The sequence below is a fragment of the Sitophilus oryzae genome, unplaced genomic scaffold (assembly GCF_002938485.1).
Source record: "Sitophilus oryzae breed Bouriz unplaced genomic scaffold, Soryzae_2.0 scaffold_857_pilon_pilon, whole genome shotgun sequence".
In the NCBI taxonomy this organism is placed as follows: domain Eukaryota; kingdom Metazoa; phylum Arthropoda; class Insecta; order Coleoptera; family Curculionidae; genus Sitophilus; species Sitophilus oryzae.
This window is the reverse complement of record NW_022147480.1, coordinates 2,777,936-2,801,711: the sequence shown is the minus strand read 5'-3', so window position 1 is coordinate 2,801,711 and position 23,776 is coordinate 2,777,936. Positions and strand designations below refer to the sequence as shown.

The following is a 23,776-nucleotide window of genomic DNA, read 5'->3' as shown; positions in this document are numbered from 1 at the left end:
GCTCAAGAATTAAATCACGATATGAGATTCCTGTTAGAAACCTTTAAAGAAAAACGAGATCGGTTTTTCGGCCTAACTGGACTCCTCCCCAGACCATAACTGTTCCACCTTGATAAGGATGCACTTCCTGAACATGATACAACCGAATAAGATTTCCCGGTTCTCTCCATACCCTAAGCCTTCTCGAATCCGGATGAATTCCAAAGCGTGACTCATCCGTGAAGAGAACATTGGCCCATTGTTCATTCGACCACTGAACATGGTCTTGAGCCCACAAATATCGTACCTTTCGATTTCCTCTCGTTAAGGGTTGAGCTCTCCAGGGGCGTCTGCTTCTTAAGTTGACCTCTCTTAATCTATTGCGAACAGTGTCAGGACTAATGGTTACATTATGTGTTTCCTGGAGAATTAAACTAAGCTCTGGTGCTATAAGAGTCGGTCGGCGTCGAGCATTTAATTGTAAAAAATGATCTTGCTGAGGGGCAGTAATGCGATGTCGCCCTGTGTGCCTTTCAGCAACATCACCACTTTCACGGTAGCGTGCACTTAATCGCGATATTACACTTTGCGTTGTATTTAATGCTCTAGCTACGTCGATTTGGCGCATTCTAGCTTCGAGCATACCCATGGCCCTTAGCATTTCGTCTCTGTTAAGATGTCTACGCTCCATAATGTCGTTTAATACTAAACATAGTTATTTGAATGAATTCTGGCCAATTATCATAAAAACATAGCCAGTACAGGTTAAATTCGAACAATTGATGCTAGTGCTTTTTATACATTTGACAAAAAATGCACAAACACTTCTGCAAATATTCCAAATTTAGAAATAACTAGTGTGACTACTTCGTTTCAATCGAAGTAGAAAGAATCGGCCTACAAATATGTGGTTGTTTATTCAAAACATTTATTTTTAACTTTAATAAAATGATATCCCTAGATATTTCCGGTGTGTGTAGATATGTACAGGGTGGTGCCTCTCATACGCTGCGGAAGCTCCAAGGAGAACGGTAGTTTATATCGAAAGGAAATTTTGGCAGCATATTTTGGTTAACTGAAAGCATTTTATATAAATATATAGAATTATACAGGGTGTCCCCAAAAAAAGTTACACATCAAAGTTGTGTTTTTTGCGAGGTTTTTTTCTAATGGAGCACCCTATATAGTAATTGTTTTTGGATTCTAGAAAAAAATAAAGGTCTCTAAGGGGTTTTATTAAAGAAGCATTTACCTAAAATCTAAAAATCTTGACATATTTCACATTTTGCGAAAATAAATAGTAAATTTTAAATTCTCGATAACAGTTACCTAAATTTTAGTTGATCTTGTTTAGCCTGAAATTTAATTACAGTAACCATTGTATGTTAAACCAAATTGAAATTTGACCCGAAAAGTTATACAGGATGAGACAAAATTAATATGGAACATTAGTACTAACATACCAAATCTCGTTTTTTTATCTGAAAAAATAAAAAAAGTTATAGAGGAGAGCCACTTTTGAAAAACACACGGTAAAAATAAAATCTTTTATTCTGATAAAGACTATTCTACTACAATAAACATTTTTAATTATTTGTTTTTATAGAAATAAGTCTATGGCGAATCCTCCACGTGCTGAGTTAACTTGTGATGCTAAAAAATTAACTCTTTTATGTATTGCAAAAAATTATACAGGGTCGCTTTTATGTATAGAAACTGTCGATTATTAGGTAAAATATAGGAGGTACCGCAAAAAGTTAAATATAAAAGTTATAGGATTTATAAATATCTATTAGGGAGTAATAAATTTAAGTATACAGGATCGGTCATAAAGTCGTGGCACATCAAAGTTTCATTTTTTTAAATGGAACCCCCTGTATATTATGGCATATTTCGGTTCTTCCTTCAATTCTAAGCAAAAATTACAATACACACAATGTACCTACCGCATACCAACCGTTTCTGAATTATTGATTTTTGAATATATCACTTAAACAATTTGATTTAATTAATTTCGATATGTTCAGTTTCATTTAACGATGCCATTTTGCCGAAACTGTGATACTTAATAATATTTGACATTAGTTCTCAAGTTAGCATTTATAGATGTATAAAATGAGAGTATAGCAAGTCTGGAAATTACAAAATTTTCGTTTAACATTTCAATTCTTCAATTTATGTACATTGTAAATTACGATTATTGTTTAAAATTGAAGGAAGAATTGAATTTAGAATAATATACAGGGGGTTTCATTTAAAAAAAGTTTGATGTGACACAACTTTATGACCGACCCTGTATACTTAAATTCACTGGTAGCTAATAGGAATTTGAAAACCCATTACAACTAGTAGTGGGAACTATCGAATGAATACTATCGAAACATTCGATAGTTGCAATTCATTCGAATAATTCGATAGCTAGTAAAAAACATTCGTTGAAAACTATTCGAATAAAAATTATCGAATAGATGCGTCATCTGCCTTGAAATATTGTATTCTAGTAATTCGGCAGCAAAAACCATTCATTTATAAAATTCATTCATTTATGAAAATCATTTATTCGTCAGGATCGATTATAATAAAATATTAACTGGATTTTAGTTGTCGCTCGGCGACGTAGGTTTCTTTCCGAGAAACCCGACAGCGGTCGGTGGCAATGCTATGAAAGAAGCCGGCATCTTTGATTTTTTGCGGAGTCATATAAAGATAAGGACTAAGTGCTAGTATTTACACAGAAAATACATTATGAAGGGCGCTGTTGCCATATATTGGTATTAGTTGATATTAGCAAAGAATATTATTGTTTGGCTTTAGTTAGTTAGGGATAGTATGTCTATATATTTTGCATTTTTTTATTAATATTCTGTTGTTACACTGCAATAATACTTGTTATTTTGGATGTAGGAAAATGATTTTTAATGTTTTTAAGCAAAGACTGCTTTAATAAAAATAATAGTAATAATTTGTTAACAGTAATAATTTGTTATACCTATTAACAACAAAATTTAAAATAATTTAATATAAAAATATTTTTACGTAGTAGCAAAATATAAACAACAAATTAGATGTCAAAATTATTTATATTAGATCCTATTTAAAAATAATATAGTCTTTAAATTTTTTGGCAACGTTGGTTTATTAAATAATAATAATTACAGAACTAATTTGTTATATTAACAACAAACTTTAAAATCATGAAATATAAACATTTATTAATTTTCTAAGCATGCAGTGTAATGGAAAAAATTAGAAATCAAAATTATTTATATTAGGTACTTTATATTACTATTTAAAAATAATATTTATTTTTACTGGCATTTACTTTAAAAAATAGAAATATTTCTTCGCAAAAAACTACATGTAAGAGAATTAGCATAAACAAAATACAAACATCGTTAACTTTTTTTTTAAATTGGCACGTGTAAAACTTTCAATTTAATTTTCACACCCCATAGTTTGAGTTCGATAACCCCCCCCCCATTTACTTAACCACATTACTTAAATATATATGATTATTAAGTTCAACTAATTCATATTATTAAAACATCTAAAATACAAATATGTATTTTTAAAATTAATTCTAAGTTCATCTCATCTCTCTTAAAAATTGCTACTTCTCAAAATTTCCCATTAAAAAATAGACCATATATACCATATAAAATAAAATAATTGAAAGATCGGGCTACGGAAAATCACACAAATTTTCGGAAAAATTTTGACACCCGCACACGCACACAATCCTCAATTAAAAAAACTACTACTCTAGTATTTTAAATATTTTAATAAACGCAAAAATAGCACAGTATCTATAAGGTGAAGTTATAAAAATTTGGAAGAACTAGTAATGCACTGACGTACACAAAAATCAAACGAATACTAAATTTCATTTATCAAAAGCATTCGATAGTCGTGGCTCAACGATAACCATTTAGTTGCACGGCGAGGTTGTCACATATGCTTTAGTATACAAATGAATGAATGATTTTATTCGAATAAAACCATTCGATAGTTGAAATCATTCATTCAGTAACCATTCGATAGTCTAATTCATTCGATAGTTCCCATCGCTAATTACAACAGTATCACAGTTTCGGCAGAATGGCATCACGAAATCAAACCAAACACATCGAAATTAATTAAATTGAATTGTTTAAGTGATATTTTCAAAAGTCAATAACTCGGAAACGGTTGCTTTGAGGTACATTGTGTGTATTTCGATTTTTGCTTAGAATTGAAGGAAGAATTGAAATATGTAATAATATACAGGGGGTTCTATTTAAAAAAATGAAACTTTGATGTACCATGACTTTATGAACGACCCTGTATACTTAAATTTATTACTCGCTAATAGATATTTAAAAATCCTATAACTTTTGTATGCAACTTTTTGCGGTACTTCCTATATTTTACCTAATAATCGACCGTTTCCATACATAAAAGCGACCCTGTATACGGAATCTTTAGTTGAAGTACCTTCCAGAAGACTCTCATTTCTTGCACGTCTTCTCTCTTCCTTACCCAATATCCCTTCATGAAGGACTGAATTTTAAGGGCGGCATGGTTGGTGTTCCAGACCAAGGAGAAGGGATAATAGGGACGGGGTCTGCAATAACAGTTAATTTATTTATTTATTGCTGAATTAATATAAGCTTATACCGGGTCGGACGGGACATAGGAAATCCCATGTAAATTTTAATGGGGTCAATTATTGGCTTCCCTAATTATTTTAGAGAATAATTCTATTTAGGTTTATTGAAGAGCACTAAAACCCACATTCAAAGAATACTTTTAGATATTTTTGATTAGCTCGTTTATGAGTTATCGCCGATTTCTTTTTAAATATTTCTCCTTTCTTATGGCCCTGTATTTACTTATGAGCACCAGTCAAGGTAAAAGATAACTGTCAAATGAAGTTGTCATTTCAGAAATTTACCTATTTAGTGCTTTATTAGTATTGAAAACTCATTCCTACATCGATTTATAAATACAAATTAACATGAATTAAAGTAAAATAAAGTAATCAATTACAAGGTTAATTATAGTATTATTACAATATTCAATAACTTATTAATTTAGGTACTATTAAATTGTTAGAACTTTAGGATTTAAGAAGATGTTCAAATATTCCCCCATCGACTGCTAGACAATAACCCAGGCGATCATAAAATTCTCTTCTTACATTCGCTAGTTGGTAAACTGAAATTCTATTGCATTCGTCAGAAATATCGGCATTTTTTAACTCGTCTAGATTTGGGTATTTTTTATCCTTGTATATCCTGTTTTTTAAATGGCCCCAGAGAAAGAAATCATTTGGCAAAATATCAGGAGACCTTGCTGGCCAATTTACTGTATGATTTAGGCCAATAACGTTTCCGTTAAAACTATTGCCTAAATATTCCCGAACAACCAGGGTACAATGTGCCGGGCGGCCATCCATTTGGTACCAAACTTCCTGATTTTCCCTAGCGGCATCATGTAAAGCAGGTAAAATATGATTTTCGAGTAGTTCCAAATAATATTCTGCATTTTTTTAAATTTCGCGTAAGAAATAATGGCCCGATAATATTGTGTCCGAATATCCCTGCCCAAACATTTACTTTCTGTGGATATTGTGTCCTTGTTTCGACAAACCTGTGTTGGTTTTCTTTGTTCCAATATCGATAATTTTGAACATTGGGTTCATTATTTAAGGTAAACGTGCATTCGTCAGTGAAACATATCTTTTTTAAAAATTCCCTATCCGTGTTTGCTCTTTCCATCATATAAAAAAAAACGCCTGCCGCCGTATTTCGTCCCCATCTCGTAGCTCTTGATGCTTTTCATATTTGAAGGAATAGTATTTATGTCGTTTCAAAATTCGAAACGTAGTGTGATCTATTCCTATTTCATCCTCAAGTTTTCTTGTGCTGATCTTTCCATCGTTCTCTTCCACGCACAATAAAACTTCCAAGTCGGTATCATTTCTTGTATCTTCTCTTTGTTCCTGCCTTGCTTCACATCTGCAGTTATTTATTAGGGTACCTGTGGTCTCAAATCTCTGGATATTCCTTGCGATTGTAAATTTTCCAGGTATCGGTCTATTCGGATACAGAGCAGCAAACATGTCCGACACCTTTTGATAACTATTTCCTTGATAATACCATTTAATCATCAATACTTTTTCTTCGGTAGTGTAATTCATGGCTAATATTTTCGATGTAGGTATGAGTTTTTAATAATAATAATAAAGCACTAAATAGAATAATTTCTGAAATGACAACTTCATTTGACAGTTATCTTTTACCTTGACTGGCGCTCATAAGTAAATACAGGGCCATAAGAAAGGAGAAATATTTAAAAAGAAATCGGGCGATAACTCGTAAACGGGCTAATCAAAAATATCTAAAGTTATTCTTTTGAATGTGGGTTTTAGTGCTCTTCAATAAACCTAAATAGAATTATTCTCTAAAATAATTAGGGAAGCCAATAATTGACCCCATTAAAATTTACATGGGATTTTCTATTTCCCGCTCGATGATGCAACACTTGGTATATGGTAATCGCAAAACAATTTCCGATGCACGTGATCAACTTTGAGTGACAAACGATGGCGACAGCGCTGCCAGATTGTGAGGAATTTATGAAATGAATCTTAATTTAAACTTGACAAACAACATATTTATTATATTTTTTTTTAAAAAGTTTTACGTTTTATTTTTAATTTAATAACTAGTATTATAGTGATTAATTGATTTATTTGTTTTATAGCTTATTTTACTTATTACATAATGGCAAAAACTAGTCCATTACGAAGATTATTATAAGCGTTATTATGGGTTATTTATTTATTGATGTACATCTTATACAACACCATAAGTGGTAATACCAGGTAAGAGGGTGCTATTAATGTAGAAACTAATCACAGCATTTAATAAAAACTAACTTGGAAGGTGGTATAATGTGCTTATCAATCAAACTTATTTTTCTGACTGCAATCAAGGGTAATAAAGGACCTGTATTGTCACGTTACCGTTCAAAATAGTTAAAAAAAAACAGGGAAGCTACAAGTTTAAATGCTTCGACATGTTTTCAACTACAAAACTCGAAAATTTAGTTCTTAAAAGAACTGTTTGTGCTCAAAAGTGCATTTTTTAAAAAAAGACTATGAAAATAGGCAAAAAACGAGAATCACTAACAAATATTCAACAACACGATATTATACAAAATAATTACTGACACTAGGATAATTGTCAAATAATAAAGGACAACATTGCTGAACACGGCGCAATGTGGCCTACATAGCAATAATAAAATTCGGTTTAAACTAATTAATAGCTTTAATCTAAAATCTAAATAAAATGTCTGTTACAATCATTTGCTCTATAAAGTAAAATAAAGAGCTGCTCGGTATCTTAAATTATACAACAAATTTAAACATTTTTGCCAAAATTTTATTTAGTCAGGTTTGTAGACTTTAGTGTCAATGTCGATATGATTGATGACGTGGATAGGAAAATGTTTTGCGATTACAATATGTTGATATGAAAAATAAATCTTATTTTTTCTAGAGGAATCTTCCCGCGAGAGATGGCACATGTTTTTTGAAACACTCTGTATAAACTTACGATTTCTCTAATATTTCCTTAACCCAATCCATGTCAAATATGTATTGGGGATTTTGCTGCCTCTCGGGGTATTTTGAATTGGAATTGTATAAATATTCACATATGAAATCTATTCCATTAAATGCAGTCTTCGGATGCTTTAAACAAGTAAAAATTACTATTGTACTTTTAAATATATATTTCATATCAATTAAACTTTTAGTTAAGTAATCCAGGGCGCGATTTTTAAATTCATTGTTGCCAGCTATGAACATATTCGGCGCCGCGATGACTAACTGGAATTTAAATTTCGCGCTGGGGATTCAGGTGGTAGCTCTGCTGTAAAAAGTGTCAAGTTGCTGCATTTATTTATTTATTTCCTGACATTGTCATTCGTTTTGACAATTTAGTTTTGTATTACGAGTTTTTGGTTTAAATAAATAGTGTTGTGATTTTTGTTTGTTATCTGTGGTTGTGATACTTTAAGCTTGAACATGTTTACTAGCAGACCCTGAGTGCGCCGAGACAACGACCATTCGTGCCATGAACCTTGGTACGTCTGATGTCGAGGATGGAGAGCTGGCCTCTGTGGAGCCGTCTCAGATACTTGCTTTTCTTAAAGCCCTGAGACTGTATGATGAGTTATAACTCGTTATAACTCAAGAAATGGGGAACACACAATAGATCTATAAGGTCGCGGTGATTAACTCCCCTCCTAAACATTCTACATTCTACAAGGAGGGGTTTCTCGAATCTCAAATTCCAAGAGGGTAAAAACGTCCCTCAAATATTACATTATTTGTTATTTAAAAAACGGTTAGTCTTTCGGGAAAACGCTTGGAGGAGCATAATTTATTTTGTTTTTTTACATATTTTGAATTTTTTTAAAAAATCATACAGGGTGTTCCAAAAAGTTGGGTAATTGATTAAACACAAACGGTCTGGAAAGTCAAATTCCAACGAGATGAAACTACCCCTCAAATATTACCAAGTTATATAATAATATCGCCATATTGTTTTTTCCAGGGATGGAAAAAATCATAATTTTTTTAAAAAAATCAAAAAAATCAGATTTATTTGATTTAAATCAGATTTTTTTTATTTAAATCAGATTTTTTTAGTACAAAAAATATATTATTAAACAAAAAAAATATTAAGTGTCAAATTCAAAGAGCGTACAAATTGTTGCTCGATTGCTGTTTATATTATTTGCAATGTTTGAAATTGATTAAAAATGATTTGTAATGTTTTAAAAAAATTGTATGTATGTTCTATTAGGAGTAAAAATGTACTTTTTGTGCTTCCTTGTAACGTCAGAATAGCTTTACGATGGTCCTTCAAAGGTACATTTGTTATGTTAAATTAAACAAGTTATTGCAGTTTAAAGCTAGTAATTATTTAAAATAAAATTTTAGACACTCTGTATAAGGTACTATAATTTTTATTATTGCAACAAAATATCTGATCAATAAATAGACTTCAGTAAATAGTTAGTATTAAAAACTTTGATACCCTTGGAGAAATGAAGCCGTAAAATTTTGACTGCAATTTCACAAGATTGAAAATATTTCAAAAACGGTAAGGTTTAAGTGTAACAAACCTTAATCAAATTTACCCTTATTTTAATCGTAGAAACTAAAAATGTAATAATATACAGGGTGTTCCATTTAAAAAAATAAACCTTTGATATTTTTTATTTATTTGGGACACTCTGTATCTTGTAAAAATATTTTTAAATTGTAGCTCTAAGGGTCCTTCAATGAACCCAGAACTTACAATTTGTAAAAATCTAATCGTTTAGCTACAATGCTCCGTGTCGTATGTGGTGAACAATCCTGTATAACAATTATGTATAAAAAATATAAAACAATATTCATAAAATCACAATTTGTCAAACTATCTGGATTTTTCTGGTTATAAGTTGTATAAAAAGATATTTAAAGAAAGAAATTACATAAAAACTATCCTCTTCTTTTACTCTTTCTAACATAGCTATTAAAGCAGTGTTTAAAGATGGAAATATCTTCTCATTTAAGTAAGCGATAGCAGGCACTAAAAATAAAATAATGTTATTCTGAAACATCCAAAGTCTGTGCAGCAAGGAAAGTAACGATTTTGAGAGAATACATCTACAAAACTGACAGAAAATTATATTAACCACAAACTAAATTAAAATAGAGTTGTCTGTGTATTAACCCTTAACGGCTACACTGAATATAATTTTCTTTTAATCGCTACAGAGACACGACCAAGCAGACAAAACAGCGACAAGACAGAAACATTCATGTTTTAAGACAAAGTTGCGACAAATTCTAGGACATTTTTGTCTCATTTTTGTTTTGTTACCAAATTCGGAGACTTTGGTAACAAACGGTTTCGTCTCGAGTCGGTAAAGTTCAAAGAGTCTCTGTTTTGTCGTGTATTTTACAACAAGTTGTCGGCGCAGTGTGGATGTCGTGTGTTGCCAAAAGTAGGAAACCAATGAAATCACACAAAGTTAGTACTGTGGTGTGCTGGTACTGCTAATATATGACATTAGTCAAAAACAAACCTCGTTTTTTTTATCTGAAAAAATAAAAAAGTTATATGGGTGAGCCACTTTTGAGACACACCCGGTATAGTATACGAGAGAAATTAAAACAAAAACATTTGGGGTTTCTTTTTGCAACATGGGATGGCGAGTCTGCTGGCAACATTAGTAGGCTGCTAGTAATATATTTTTAATTTCTTTCTGGTGGAAAGGTCACATGATAAATAAAACTGATTCGCATACACAGGGTTGTTCACCACATACGACACGGCGTATTGTAGCTAAACGATTAAATTTTTACAAATTGTAAGTTTTGGGTTCGTTGAAGGACTATTAGAGCTACAATTTAAAAATATTTTTACAAGTTACAGAGTGTCCCAAATAAATAAAAAATATGAAAGTTGATTTTTTTTAAATGGAACACCCTGTATATTATTACATTTTTAGTTTCTACGATTAAAATAAAGGTAAATTTGATTAAGGTTTATTACACCTTAAACCTTACCGTTTTTGAAATATTTTCAATTTTGTGAAATTGCAGCATAAATTTTAAGGCTTCATTTCTCCGAAGGTATCAAACTATTTAATACTAAATATTTACTGAAGTTTATTGATCAGTTATTGTGTTGCAATAATAAAAATTTTACTACCTTATACAGAGTGTCTAAATATTTATTTTAAATAATTATTAGCTTTAAACGGCAATAACTTGTTTAATTTAAATGGAACACCCTGTATATTTTATGAGAATCAGATGCACAATTTAATTGTCTATCAAATTATATTATACCTATCTCTTCAAGTTTCCGTAGAAAATGCATTTTCTTGTAATTTAGAACTCATTTATCAATATACCCATGGAATACTGACATTTTAGATTATTTTTAAACATGTACCAAATTTTTAAAGAGTACAGATACTAATATTGTCAACATAGTTCGTTTATTTCATTAAAAAATTGCTCCAAATACTAAAAAACTGAATTATTTATGTGTATTAGTTTGTTATGTGTATTTAGTGACAGTGTGGTAAAAAAACTAACACCTTAAAAATGGCATTTCATTTTTTGACAAATGCTTATTTATAACAACAGAGACGTTCATTTTCATAACTTAATATTATATTGATTTCTGATAACGAACACAATTAAGTATGTGATTAATTAGTATTTGGGCGAAAATACTGGTGGTATATTTAATTAATGGTATACTCTTTTATAAAGATTTAAATAGTTTTCTTTTTGCATACAAATGGGCTAGTAATATCATCGTTTAACTAAAAACGATAATATTACTAGCCTGTGCATTTTGTACATTTGTTGTTTTAAAAACAATCTAAAATGTCAATATTTCATGGGTATATTGATAAATCAGGTCTAAATTATAAGAAAATGCATTTTCTACGAAAACTTGAAGGGATAGGTAAAAAGTGGTATAATACAATTTGATAGACAATTAAATTGTGCATCTGATTCTCCAAAAAATACAGGGTATTCCATTTAAATTAAGCAACTTATTGCCGTTTAAAGCTAGTAATTATTTAAAATAAATTTTTAAACACTCTGTATAAGGTAGTATAATTTTTATTATTGCAACACAATAACTGATCAATAAATAAACTTCAGTAAATATTTAGTATTAAAAATTTTGATACCCTCGGAGAAATGAAGCCTTAAAATTTATACTGCAATTTCACAAAATTGAAAATATTTCAAAAACGGTAAGTTTTAAGTGTAATAAACCTTAATGAGATTTACCTTTATTTTAATCGTAGAAACTAAAAAAATCAATAATATACAGGGTGTTCCATTTAAAAAAATACAACTTCGATATTTTTTATTTATTTGGGTCACTCTGTATCTTGTAAAAATATTTTTAAATTGTAGCTCTAATAGTCCTTCAACGAACCCAAAACTTACAATTTGTAAAAATCTAATCGTTTAGCTACAATACTTCGTGTCGTATGTGGTGAACAACCCTGTATATACTGAACTTTGTTGTAGTTTTGTCCTCGCGGTATAGGCCCTTTGTCTCAAATTTGTCTTGTCGCAGGTTTGTCTTGTTTTTGTCTCAAAATCGTGTTCACTTTCTGTCGCCTTGCTCTAGACCCGGCATTATTACCATTTTTTTTCGAAAAATAATTGATACATTACGTGAATCTAAAGTGATTTGGTTCTCTTCTCTCCTTTTATTGCTTAAATAATTGTCCAGTTCTTCTCTATTTTTGGAAGATTCTTCCAGAATTTCACTCCATGATGTTTTTTTCGGTGTTTCGTTATACAGAGAAGTAACTCTTTCAGGACTACCGATTCCGGATTCCTGAGATTGTATATTTTTTTCGCTCCTGCCCGATGACGGACTTAGAGTTGACATTTTGATAAAATTTTTGACATTTGTGAGCTATTGTTTGTCAATTAAACAGAGGTACTGTTTAATTGACGCGGGATAATATACCATTTTTTTCCAGACAAGAAATTTGAACAAATATCCGGAAAATCTAACAGTAAAAATGACTTGACTTTTTGTATATTTTAATTGATACAATGTCACATATCTACTATACCGACATTGTTCAAAAGTATTGGTATATCATCATCATCATCATTTTCAGCTTATTCAACCATTTCCAGTTATGGTGTAGCCTCCCTCACATATTTAGATACTCTCTTTGTAATTCGGCCCATTGTTGTCTATTGTTGGCTATGCAGCCCCAAGTTATCCCCATAAAATAATAAATACAAGAAGAAGTGTCAAGTCAATGTTAAATTATGGAAACAGCGTGGCTGCCTGGGTAACTAATTTTCAGATATGGCGGCTGGGACATTTGACATGACATAGACATGACAATTTCAATTTTATGAAATTTATTTCCGTTTCCGGTTTTTAATGGCGGGCTGTTCTGCCTGGGTAGAACCGCGCCACAACTGTTTCCAATTTTCCGGTTTACTGTCACCCCCCAAGTTATCCCTGCTAATTTCTTAATAGCATAATCTCATCTCAGGTTTGGTCTTCTTCTAGGTCTCTTAATTCCCCGTGGGTACCATGCTGTAATTTTTATGGTCCATCTGTTGTCCGTTATTAAACAAAGGTTTAAAGTATGCATTGCCCAACTCTGGTAGCGCTTTGGAGGAAATCGTCGTTGGTGTTGAAACTGCTATTCAGCACTTGCCCGAGGCTTCTAAAGTATTTACAAGAGAGGCTTGTAGAAATCAGTTATCGAAAAATATCCTTTCAAGTAATTCATTAAAATCTAACAAAGAGCACAATATTGTCAAGAGTTTGCGTAACAAAGATTGTTTCTATCTAAAAGCTGATAAGGGAAATAAGGTTGTTATATTAGATAAAAAAGACTATTATGATAAGGTTAACAACTTAATCGATAATGGCCCCTACATAAATTTGAAAAAGAATCCCTTGTCTAAGATGGTAGCAGACGTTAAAAAAACTCTAAAAGAATGTAACACCCTTATTGATCTTTCTTTAAAGAGGAAATTGCAAGTATCCAATCCCTCATTACCAAAATTGTATGCTTTGCCAAAAATTCATAAGCCGGACAAGTCTATGCGCCCAATTGTTTCGGCTGTAGGTTCTCCGACTTATAATTTGGCAAAATGGTTATCAAGGGAGTTCGAAAATTTACCTGATCATGAACCTTCTTTCTCAGTTAAAAATAATATTGAATTCATTAACAAAATTAAAGATATAACATTGCATGAAGGTGAAATTTTGGTCTCCTTTGATGTATCTTCGTTGTTCCCAAGTGCTCCAATTCCACATACTTTAGGCTATTTGAAGGAATTACTGAACGCAAATGGTCTCGACAACAAAACTGTGATTGAATATATTGAGCTTACATCGTTATGTATGAAACAAAACTGTTTTCAATTTAATAACAACTTTTTTGAACAGCGGGAAGGTACAGCAATGGGTAATCCATTGTCTCCATTTTTGGCTAATTTATTCATGAGCAGGTTTGAAGTGGAAGCTAAGAATCAGTTTAAGTATTTTCCAAGAGTATGGGTTAGGTATGTGGATGATATTTTTGTTGTTTTTGACACACATTGAGACACCATAGATAATTTTATTTCTAAGTTAAATAATCGTTTTCCTTCCATTAAATTTACGCATGAAATTGAGAACAACGACAGATTACCATTTCTAGATGTATTAGTTATTAGAAATACTAATAATTGCGTGGAATTTGATATCTATAGGAAAAATACCACACGCTGATATATTCCTAATGAATCACATCATAGTGTTGAACATAAAATGGCTAGTTTAAATTTCTTAGTTCATAGATTACTTAGTTTCCCACTTTCCAACGAAAGAAATGAAATAGAAAGAGATTACATTAGGAATGTAGCTGAGTGTAATGGATATTCTCCTTCACTAGTTGATAAATTAATTAGAAAACGTAGGTATAGCTTAATGATTTCCTGAAAATTCGACTTTTCAAGTGGAGGAAGATACGTCTAAATATTTTTCGATACCGTTTGATAGAGAGTTATCCTGTGGTCTAAAAGTAATTTTTAAGAATGTCAATTATAAACTTGTGTATAGTGCTAATAATAAATTACAACAATTATTAGGCAATACAAAGGATAAAACACCTCCACTGGAAAGGTCGGGTATTTATGAAATTTCTTGTAAAGATTGTAATCAGAAATATGTTGGGCAAACTAGAAGATCAATATTAACTAGATTTAAAGAACATTTAGCTCAGATAAGATATGGTAGACCGGATAAATCTTGCGTTGCCGAACATATTGTTGATAATGAACATTGTATAGATCTTAATAATTTAAAATTAATTAAACAAGTCTCAAATTACAGGCAATTAGATGCATATGAAAGCATCAGAATTAATAAATGTAAAGATAGTATGAACAGAGTCAACGGTCCAATTCCTTCAAGTTCTTTGTTCCTACTACTCTAGTGGCGGAAATCTAACTGTTACGCTCAGTTGGCTCTGACTCGGTTGGCTAGATTTTGCCACGCCCACTCGGTGCCCACTGAGCGAGTATATAAACGCTCAACTTGTAGATTGTACTTTGGTTTATAATCATCTGCTGATGATGCTAACATGGTTAGCGAAACGTGCGTCCAGTGTAAAAGTAAAAGTGTTTTGGTGTATTGTGGTGATTTAGTGTAACACCAAAGGTTCCAACCCTCAACTGTAATCACTATGATATAAAATTTATTATTATTATAATGTACATTATTAATACTATTGTTTGTTCGAAATGGCATTAAGGCCCAATTTGCAACAATGATTTAAATTTTTCTTAAAGATAATGAGCTTAGAATGAGCTGTATTTATATTTACTTTAATATTCACCTTAAATGAGGGAATTTGACTGATACAATTTTTTGAATTTGAATTGTTTTTAATGATACTAACAATTTTAGTTTAACTAACAATTTTAATAAAATTTATTAATATTAATAGAAATCCAAGAGATTTGAAACCTCTTTTAGCGATTTATAACATTCTCAAATGAATTACAGGTGCCCTTATTTTCTATGAAAATCACACAGCTTTTTTCATAGTCGCTGCAGTTGCTATAGCTATAAAAAACTAATTTTTTAAGGTGTGAAAATTGCGACACACGCTAAATGGACTTGATTTTTCGTATGTGTCGAAGTCTGTGGACCTTTTTGTATGCCTCGATAACATATTGGTGCAGATTATATTCACCCAAACAAATAATAACCCAAACTATACATTGATGCGGATTGTCTATGAACTCTTTCTGAAGGTCACAGAAACCTGAACGCGTAATTCGGTGTTCTTTCGCATCTGTTGTACAGTGGTTCCCAGATAGGTCATTACTTGGAAATATTAATTTCAAAATGTTTGCATGAAACTGTTGATAGTACTTTTCTTATATTCCCCTGTAAACGATACATAATAAATAACAAAATAAAGTAAGCCTAGTGTAGCGCTTTTTTTATTAGAAATGTCACATTTTTGCTATTGGTATCAAGCTGACATAAATAGTTTTCAGATACCGCCAATTAATTACTTATTTTATTAAAATTGATAAAAGCTGTTGCCTTTTCTGTAATGGGCGTTCGAAAAGAAGGTAAAAAGAACTGTTTTTTTTGCACTTAATTAAACCTAAGTAATATTAGTTGATGGCAATTTATTTTAAGGCAACAAAAATTGTATTTTTACATTTTTGCTTGTCACTCTTTAAATCTTTTAACTACTTTACCTTTCAAATCCTCTTAAACGGCATGATAATACTTGTTGCTTAAAGTATATTGCATATAAATTAATTGCCATTGGCTGCCGCGAATTGCCGCCGGAACTTATACCGGGTGGTTAAAGATTGACTTTTTGTCTTAAAATAAAAGTAACTTATTTTTTCCTCTTCGTGTCAATTTATTTCGTGGACACACTGTATATCAATTGACAATAAAATTGTATTTATAAAATGAAACAACTCTCTTTTATTTTTTCAATATTTAAAATAAATTTGACCTCTTCAATATGAAAAAACATGTACATATGTGCAAACATAATCTGTATACCTTTCCGAATAGTTAGAACTTAAACTGCAAATCACACGAACTGGGCCCAATTTTTTTAATACGTATTACATTAAGTTTTTATATACATTTATTTAGCATTTGTTATCAATTTCTATTAAAAAAGGTGCAGTCAAGCTATATCAGTACAAATCTTGGTAAAAGGGAAATTAAAACAACTTTCGTTGCACGTTATCAATGACACCATGCATCGTCTTAAGGTGTACGCGCACTGAACCGGTACCAGTCCGGCGAGAAACGGCGAAGGCGGTGACTCGACTATCGTGGATAGGTAGAGGTAGGAATCTGGCCTCTACAGGCCGAAATGTTTTAGTGGACGCCGGCGCCGTCTATATGTACGATAGTCGCAGTCGCTTTTGCTGGTCGGTCCGATCCGATGCAGTGCGCGCGGAGCCTTATGGAGTTTACTGGTGGTCGTATTATGATGTGCAACCAAAACTTATTTTAATTTCGCTATACATTTGGTAGTGCATTTTTGAACACCCTGTATGTATATATGTTTTGAGAGTGTGTGTGGTATTTTTTGAAGAAAGAAATTTGAATTGTCAATCATTTACTAAAAAATTAAGAATTATTGAGGCTTCATCATTTTTACTAACTTACTTTTTTATTAAAATACTCTATGTATATTAACAGAATAGTCTAAATAAATACAGACAATCAAATACAAAATAAACATTATAGCTGATCAAATAACATTTAAATAAAATTAGAACAAACTTACATATACTAAATAAATTACTATTAATATACTTATTTTAGTTCCACCCATATCCTTAAACTAAAACTACGTCACATTATATATTAATATTAAAGAATAAAAAATTTTACAAAAGAAAATATTTCGTAAAATTTCTTTTTACCCGAAAACGTTTCCCCGATAAGCTTACTTAACAAATAATATTTACAAAAAAATACTTACTAAAAGTTCAATAAATAAATTAAATAATTTATAAATAAATAAAGGTAAAAATAAATAAATATATTTGGTTTCGGACGAGAATTGAGTCCTTTGGCAAGATTAACTAGAAGAAAAATTAGAAATATGTACATTAAATGATGATATTATGAAAAAAAAAAGATGGAATAAAACATTATAATCAAAAATGTGTTTACGAGTTATTTGATGTAGAATAAAAAAATCATAACACTGATCTACAAAATTAGTTTGGTTTGTGGTTGGTTCTTATAGTCTTTTACTTCTATACAGGGTGGTCCGAACTGTATTCCGGAAACTTCGGCAGCATATTCTGCAGATAAAAATAAGTACAAAAGTTCGTATAAATGTATGTCCTAAAATGCTTAGTTTCGGAGATACAGGGTGTATAAGTTTCATTTTTATTACGATTTTTTTCCAAATAATTTCTGAAGTAACGTCAATATTCGGATAAAAATTGGTGTCTGGGAGTTTTTTGACATGATAAATTTGATTTTGACGCCAATATGACTCCTATTTGTAGGAGGGCGCCACCTACACGTGTTTTAACTGTTTTGAAGAGTGAAAAAATATACATTTTCTTGATTTTTTACGTAAAAAATGTCTTTTGGTAAAAATCACTACGAGCAACCGTTCTTAAGATATTTAGTAAAAACATGTCATTATTGACAAAAAATAAAAATGTTGAGTAGATAGTTATTTGACTGAAATTATAAATTTGGGAAATGTTTATTTTTTAAATTAATCATAAATGTTTCTTCGAAAAAATGATGATAAAACTGTTTCTGTTGATCTCTTGGCACAAAAACATTTCAAATTTATGATTTTAGTTTAATAACTATTTAGTCAACATGTTTAATTTACGTCAATGATGACAGGTATTGATAATTTCGATTCCAAATATCTCGAGAACCATTACTGGTAGCGATTTTCACTAAGAGACCTTTTTTATGTAAAAAATGTCGTAAATGTATATTCTTTTACTCAGTAGTTTTATACAGATCCGGACAAAAAGTTACCACTCTTCAAACCAGTTGATGGTTTTGAACCTTCAAAATATGTAGGTGGCGCCCTCTACAAGTAGGAGTCATATTGACATCAAAATCAATTTTCTCGCATCAAAAAAACTTCCAGATGCCAATTTTCATCCAAGTATTGACGTTACTTCAGAAATTAATTGGAAAAAATCGAAATAAAAATGAAACTTCTACACCCTGTATCTCCGAAACTAAGCATTTTAGGACGGCCATTTATACGAACTTTTTTATTTATTTTTATCTGCAGAATATGCTGCTGAAGTTTCCGGAATACAGTTTGGAATACCTTGCATAAATAACTACCAAGAAGAAGCTTTTATGAAAATAATCCTGAATGCAATGACATGAATACAGTTCAACATTTTTGGTAAAATCAAACTGGAAATATCCAAACAGTTTGTTTACATTTTGCTTGTATATGTTGAGTCAAAACAAATCAATGTATATGTTTTGTTAGGAAAATTAAAATAACTTTGGTTGCACATCATAATACGACCACCAGCAAACTCCATAAGACGACGCATGGTGTCATTGATGACGTGTAACGAAAGTTGTTTTAATTTTCCTTTATATATTATATTCACTAAATAAAAATAGTCTTTTCATTGCGTTGTAGGTCTGCCTGTGTAGCAACTTTCGCTGTAATGCCTGCTCTCCCTAACAAAATCATCCACGTTCTTCCCTGATTCGTTGGTTTCCATGAGTGCTGAATGCAGCTTAGTAGCCAGCCAGCACATAATGAAGGCTGCCATGAACAGTAGACATCCCAAAATGGCAGCAACGACCTTTAAATCAAAGACAGTTTAAAAAAAAATGTGTCTAAAATAAATTTTAAAATTTTTAGTATGTCATCGGTGTGCCACAAAACTCTGTCGAGTAATTATGAGTATGCCCGAAAAAAAAACGGCGACCAGTTGCCTTGGAAATAAACATCGATGACATTATTCATATAAGTTTACATATACCGGGTGCGTCTCAAAAGTGGCTCACCCCCTATAACTTTTTTATTTTTTCAGATAATAAATCGAGATTTGGTATGTTAGTATATGACAGAAATTAGGATTGATTGGCGATTTCAATTGTTTTTGGTCGTTTCCTCTTTCACCGGAAATGACTATAACTTTTGATTTTTAAATGGCACCCTCAGTATTTTTTTACTTTATTCGATAGAAAATGACATTCTGAATAGAATGACATATCATATGTCAACTTTTGACATTCTCGCTTAATAAAAAAATGTATTTTAAAATTCAATCTAGAGTGCCATGGCTATGTTAAAAACAATAATTCTTCATCAAGGAGCCATGGAAAAATAGATTTGATCGTCTAATGTTTTTAGTGTCTTGTCCTGGCCAGTTAGAAAATGCTCAAATCGTATTTTTAATCATATCTCAATTTTTCCAAATGGAACGGGGTGGCTCATTAGCATATTTGGAAAAAGCATTTTTTTACGAATAATTTGATACCACATAATTGGTATCTTGAGTCAAATTTTCGTTACGAACCGTAAGAAATTTCAAATAAACCATATGCGAAAATGTCAAAGGTTGACATATGATATGTCATTCTATTCAGAGTGTCATTTTGTATCGAATAAAGTAAAAAAATTCCGGGGGTGTCATTTAAAAATCTAAAGTTGTAGTCATTTCCGGTGAAACCGGAAGTGACCGAAAACAATTGAATACGTCAATCAATCCTAATTTATGTCATATACTAACATACCAAATCTCGTTTTTTTAACTAAAAAAATAAAAAAAGTTATAGGGGTGAACCACTTTTGAGATTCATCCGGTAGAATGACAGCCTTCTTTATTTTATAGCTATCTCTCACGGCGGTTTTTTTCGATCTTTTTGTATTTTTCTCGTATCTAATTTATTTATTAAGACATAAAAATACTCTATACAGGGTGTTCCTCTAAAGTGGCTCACCCCTGCAACCTTTTTATTTTTTCAGATAAATAAACGAGATTTGGTACGTTAGTATATGACATAAATCAGTATTGATTGACGTATTCAATTGTTTTCGGTTACTTCCTGTTCACCCGGTGTAATAGATATTTACCAGAAATGTGCTGCAACTGCTCTCCATGGATGACGCTCTCTGGAAAAATTCTCCAGGCATCAGAACTGTGTATTCCAAATTTCCCTGGATCTTGGCAAAGTGTATACTGTCATTGAATTTGGATAAGGCGTTGCCTAAATTGTCCTGTTCGGTGATTTGTGTAACTTCTGCTGTTTCACGACGTTTTCTAAAAAGGGTATAGCCGGATTAATATGGGAAATCTGCCCCGGGCAATGACTAAAGAATATAAGGATATGTAACGCCCCTATACGGGCTGCAGCAGAATTTGTGACCTTTTTTTTTGTTTTGGTGGCAAACAATGAGTCATCATTTGGTCACCAGCGACAATTTTAGCGATTTTTAATAGTTTGTGTGTAGTAAACTTTGTATAAACTTTATTACAATGGTGATTAGTTGTTCAGCTTTCAAGTGTAAAAGCAGCAGCGATAAGAAAGAGCCAGGAGTTACGTTTCATAGGTAAATAAACAGTCCACTCCAACTTTTTAGCGTTTTCTTATCTTCTTCTTCTTATTCATTTTTAAGATCTCACGATCTGTTAATTTTGATGGGTCCTCTGTAACAGTTTTTGGGAGGTGGACTGCCAGCTGTCCTTCCATCTCTTAGGTGGTCTTCCAGGGTCTCTTTTCCCTGTTGGTTTCCCTTCTAATGCAATTCGTGGCAGTCTTCTCTCATCCATTCTTCTCACGTGGGCGTACCAACCTCTTTTTCTTTGTCTGCCCCACCTTACTATGTCTTGAACCTCACATTGTTCCCTGATGTCGGTGTTCTTAATTCGGTCTCTTCTTGTTTTTCCCATTATTGTCCTGAGCGTTTTCATCTCGGCTACTCGTAGCATGCTCTTCGTTTTGTTGGTTTCCTCTCTGGTTTCTATTCCGTATGTCATGATTGGTCTGATACAAGTCTTGTATATCTTTACCTTGCTATCCCATCTCATGTATTCGTTCGCCCATATTGTTTGCCTTAAGCAGCCCGACATGGCAGTCGCTTTGTTGATCTGGCTTCTTAAGTCCTTCGCTGGATCATGGTGGCTCGACAGATCCATACCCAGGTATTTGAATTGTGAGACTTGCTCGATGATTTTGTCCTGAACTACCAACTTACATCTCACGGGGTCTTTAGCAAAGGTTATGCTTTTCGTTTTTCTGTAGATATGGTCATATTCATCGCTTGACTGACCTGGTAGAATCTGTGAAGCTGTTTCTGCAGGTCGTCCTCCGTTTCCGCGAAAATGGCTGCGTCATCGGCGTAGCATACCATGCTGATTCTTTTCTGTCCCATTCGGTATCCTATATTTAGTGATGATACTTCCTCTATAATTCTGTCCATTAAGAGATTGAACAGAAATGGGCTAAGGCTGTCACCTTGTCTGATGCCTCTTGGTGTCGGTATCTCTTCCGTATAAGTGTCTCCTGCCTTTACTCTAGACCTTTTTTTTTGTTTTGGTGGCAAACAATGAGTCATCATTTGGTCACCAGCGACAATTTTAGCGATTTTTAATAGTTTGTGTGTAGTAAACTTTGTATAAACTTTATTACAATGGTGATTAGTTGTTCAGCTTTCAAGTGTAAAAGCAGCAGCGATAAGAAAGAGAGTTACGTTTCATAGGTAAATAAACAGTCCACTCCAACTTTTTAGCGTTTTCTTATCGAATTCGATAATTATTCTTCAATTTCAATTAACATCTATATGTACTTGATATGTGCTATACGTCGATACTAGTTTTATACCTTTTGTTAACATTTTAATACGTTTTTTTCGTAATTAATTCGGATGATACACCATAGGCGTAGTCAAAACAATTATCAAAAAATATAAATATTGCTTCAAACAGCTAGGTTAAGAAAAATATGTGCCACGGCTCTGTTTGGTGACATCGCGTCGTCACAATTTGCTCACGGGTGTTATTTGTCCTTGGATTCTTTAGTCATTGGCCCCGGGGCTTTTTTGACTCGCACTCAGGTGATCCATTTGGTGTCGAATCAAAATAATTCACCTAAATTTTTAGCTCCTTAACTCAAACGGTTTTCGAGATTTTCAAAAAACCTCGTTTTCAATTTTATTTTTATTTTTATAGTAAAATTCAAAATTAATTAATGATGATTTTTTTTCTAATTCTTAGAAGTCTATGATATGATAAAATAATATGATTTTTTTAACCTTTGTGAAATATGTTACTCAAAATCGTCAGAAAACGTCTTTTATACTCCGTTACACTCAGGAATTTTTTAGAATTTTTTGAAGTGGTGGAACGATATGAAAAAAAAAATTTAAAACTCATTGTTTTTTCTAAAAATGAAAATGATGTTTCCCTTTAAAAGCGTCCAATTTGGCCCACCCTGTACCTGTCTATAACTTATTGACTACTGTAAATACCCTTTCTACATGAGTATTGGCCCTCGGAAGACAAACAAAATTCAATAATGTTGTTGCATGTGAAAGAAAGAAATATCTTCCAAAGGAAAAATAATGAATAACCTTCATTTATTTTATATCTATTTAGCTTTACCTCCGTTTTCCATGACCGGAAGGCTCGAACAGATCCAGACAGAAGTCTGGCTGGCAATCCAGGGCTTCCATGCAGGCCTTTATTTGTGAATGGATCCACAACGTCGACCGTTCCTTCATCGTGCTCAGAAGAAACGCCTCAAAGTCCAGGAACACTTCGTTGTGCCGATCCCTGTATCTTGCGGGTTGGTGTGGAATAATTGTGGCAAAATCTCTATTTCTACATCTGAAAAGTTTACTTCATTAATAAAAAATATATTTATTGTAAAACTGAAATATAAAATGCAGGTCCGTAATTAAAAAAATTAAGTTGGCCTCTGCTGCATCTCACAAATTACCAGCTAATTTGAAAATCTAAAAATACTAACAGATAGCCCTAATAAAGTGGACATGAAAACGTTTTTTGATTTTCTAAAAAGTAACGACAGGAGTTTAACCATCTTCGTATCTATTACGGTTACAGAGATACCAATGCTCGTACCTCGAATTTGTAGCACCCTGTATAAGCGATACCAATTAAACTTTTAGTTACGTAATCGAGGGCGCCATTTTTAAATTCACTGTT

General features: G+C 32.0%; 2 protein-coding genes across 2 annotated transcripts in view; both read right to left on the bottom strand.

The window, feature by feature from the left end:
* Window positions 1–1,529: 1,529 nt before the first annotated feature.
* On the bottom strand, window positions 1,530–12,481 carry LOC115889974. Its single transcript, XM_030910071.1, has 5 exons — window positions 12,245–12,481; window positions 9,517–9,614; window positions 7,584–7,720; window positions 4,453–4,582; window positions 1,530–1,632 (listed from the first exon to the last, which is right to left on the bottom strand). The coding sequence occupies exons 1-5, from the start codon at window positions 12,462–12,464 to the stop codon at window positions 1,594–1,596; spliced, it is 624 nt and encodes a 207-aa protein (XP_030765931.1). The 5' UTR covers window positions 12,465–12,481; the 3' UTR covers window positions 1,530–1,593.
* Window positions 12,482–18,894: 6,413 nt separating this feature from the next.
* LOC115889970 overlaps window positions 18,895–23,776 on the bottom strand; it is a 66,084-nt gene continuing 61,202 nt past the window's right edge. Inside the window, exons 7-9 of the mRNA XM_030910065.1 lie at window positions 23,213–23,437; window positions 20,686–20,872; window positions 18,895–19,408 (exon numbers count right to left, since the gene is read on the bottom strand). Coding sequence (XP_030765925.1) covers window positions 19,226–19,408; window positions 20,686–20,872; window positions 23,213–23,437 — 595 coding nt within the window. The 3' untranslated portion in view covers window positions 18,895–19,225. The remainder of the gene's footprint in view (window positions 19,409–20,685; window positions 20,873–23,212; window positions 23,438–23,776) is intronic.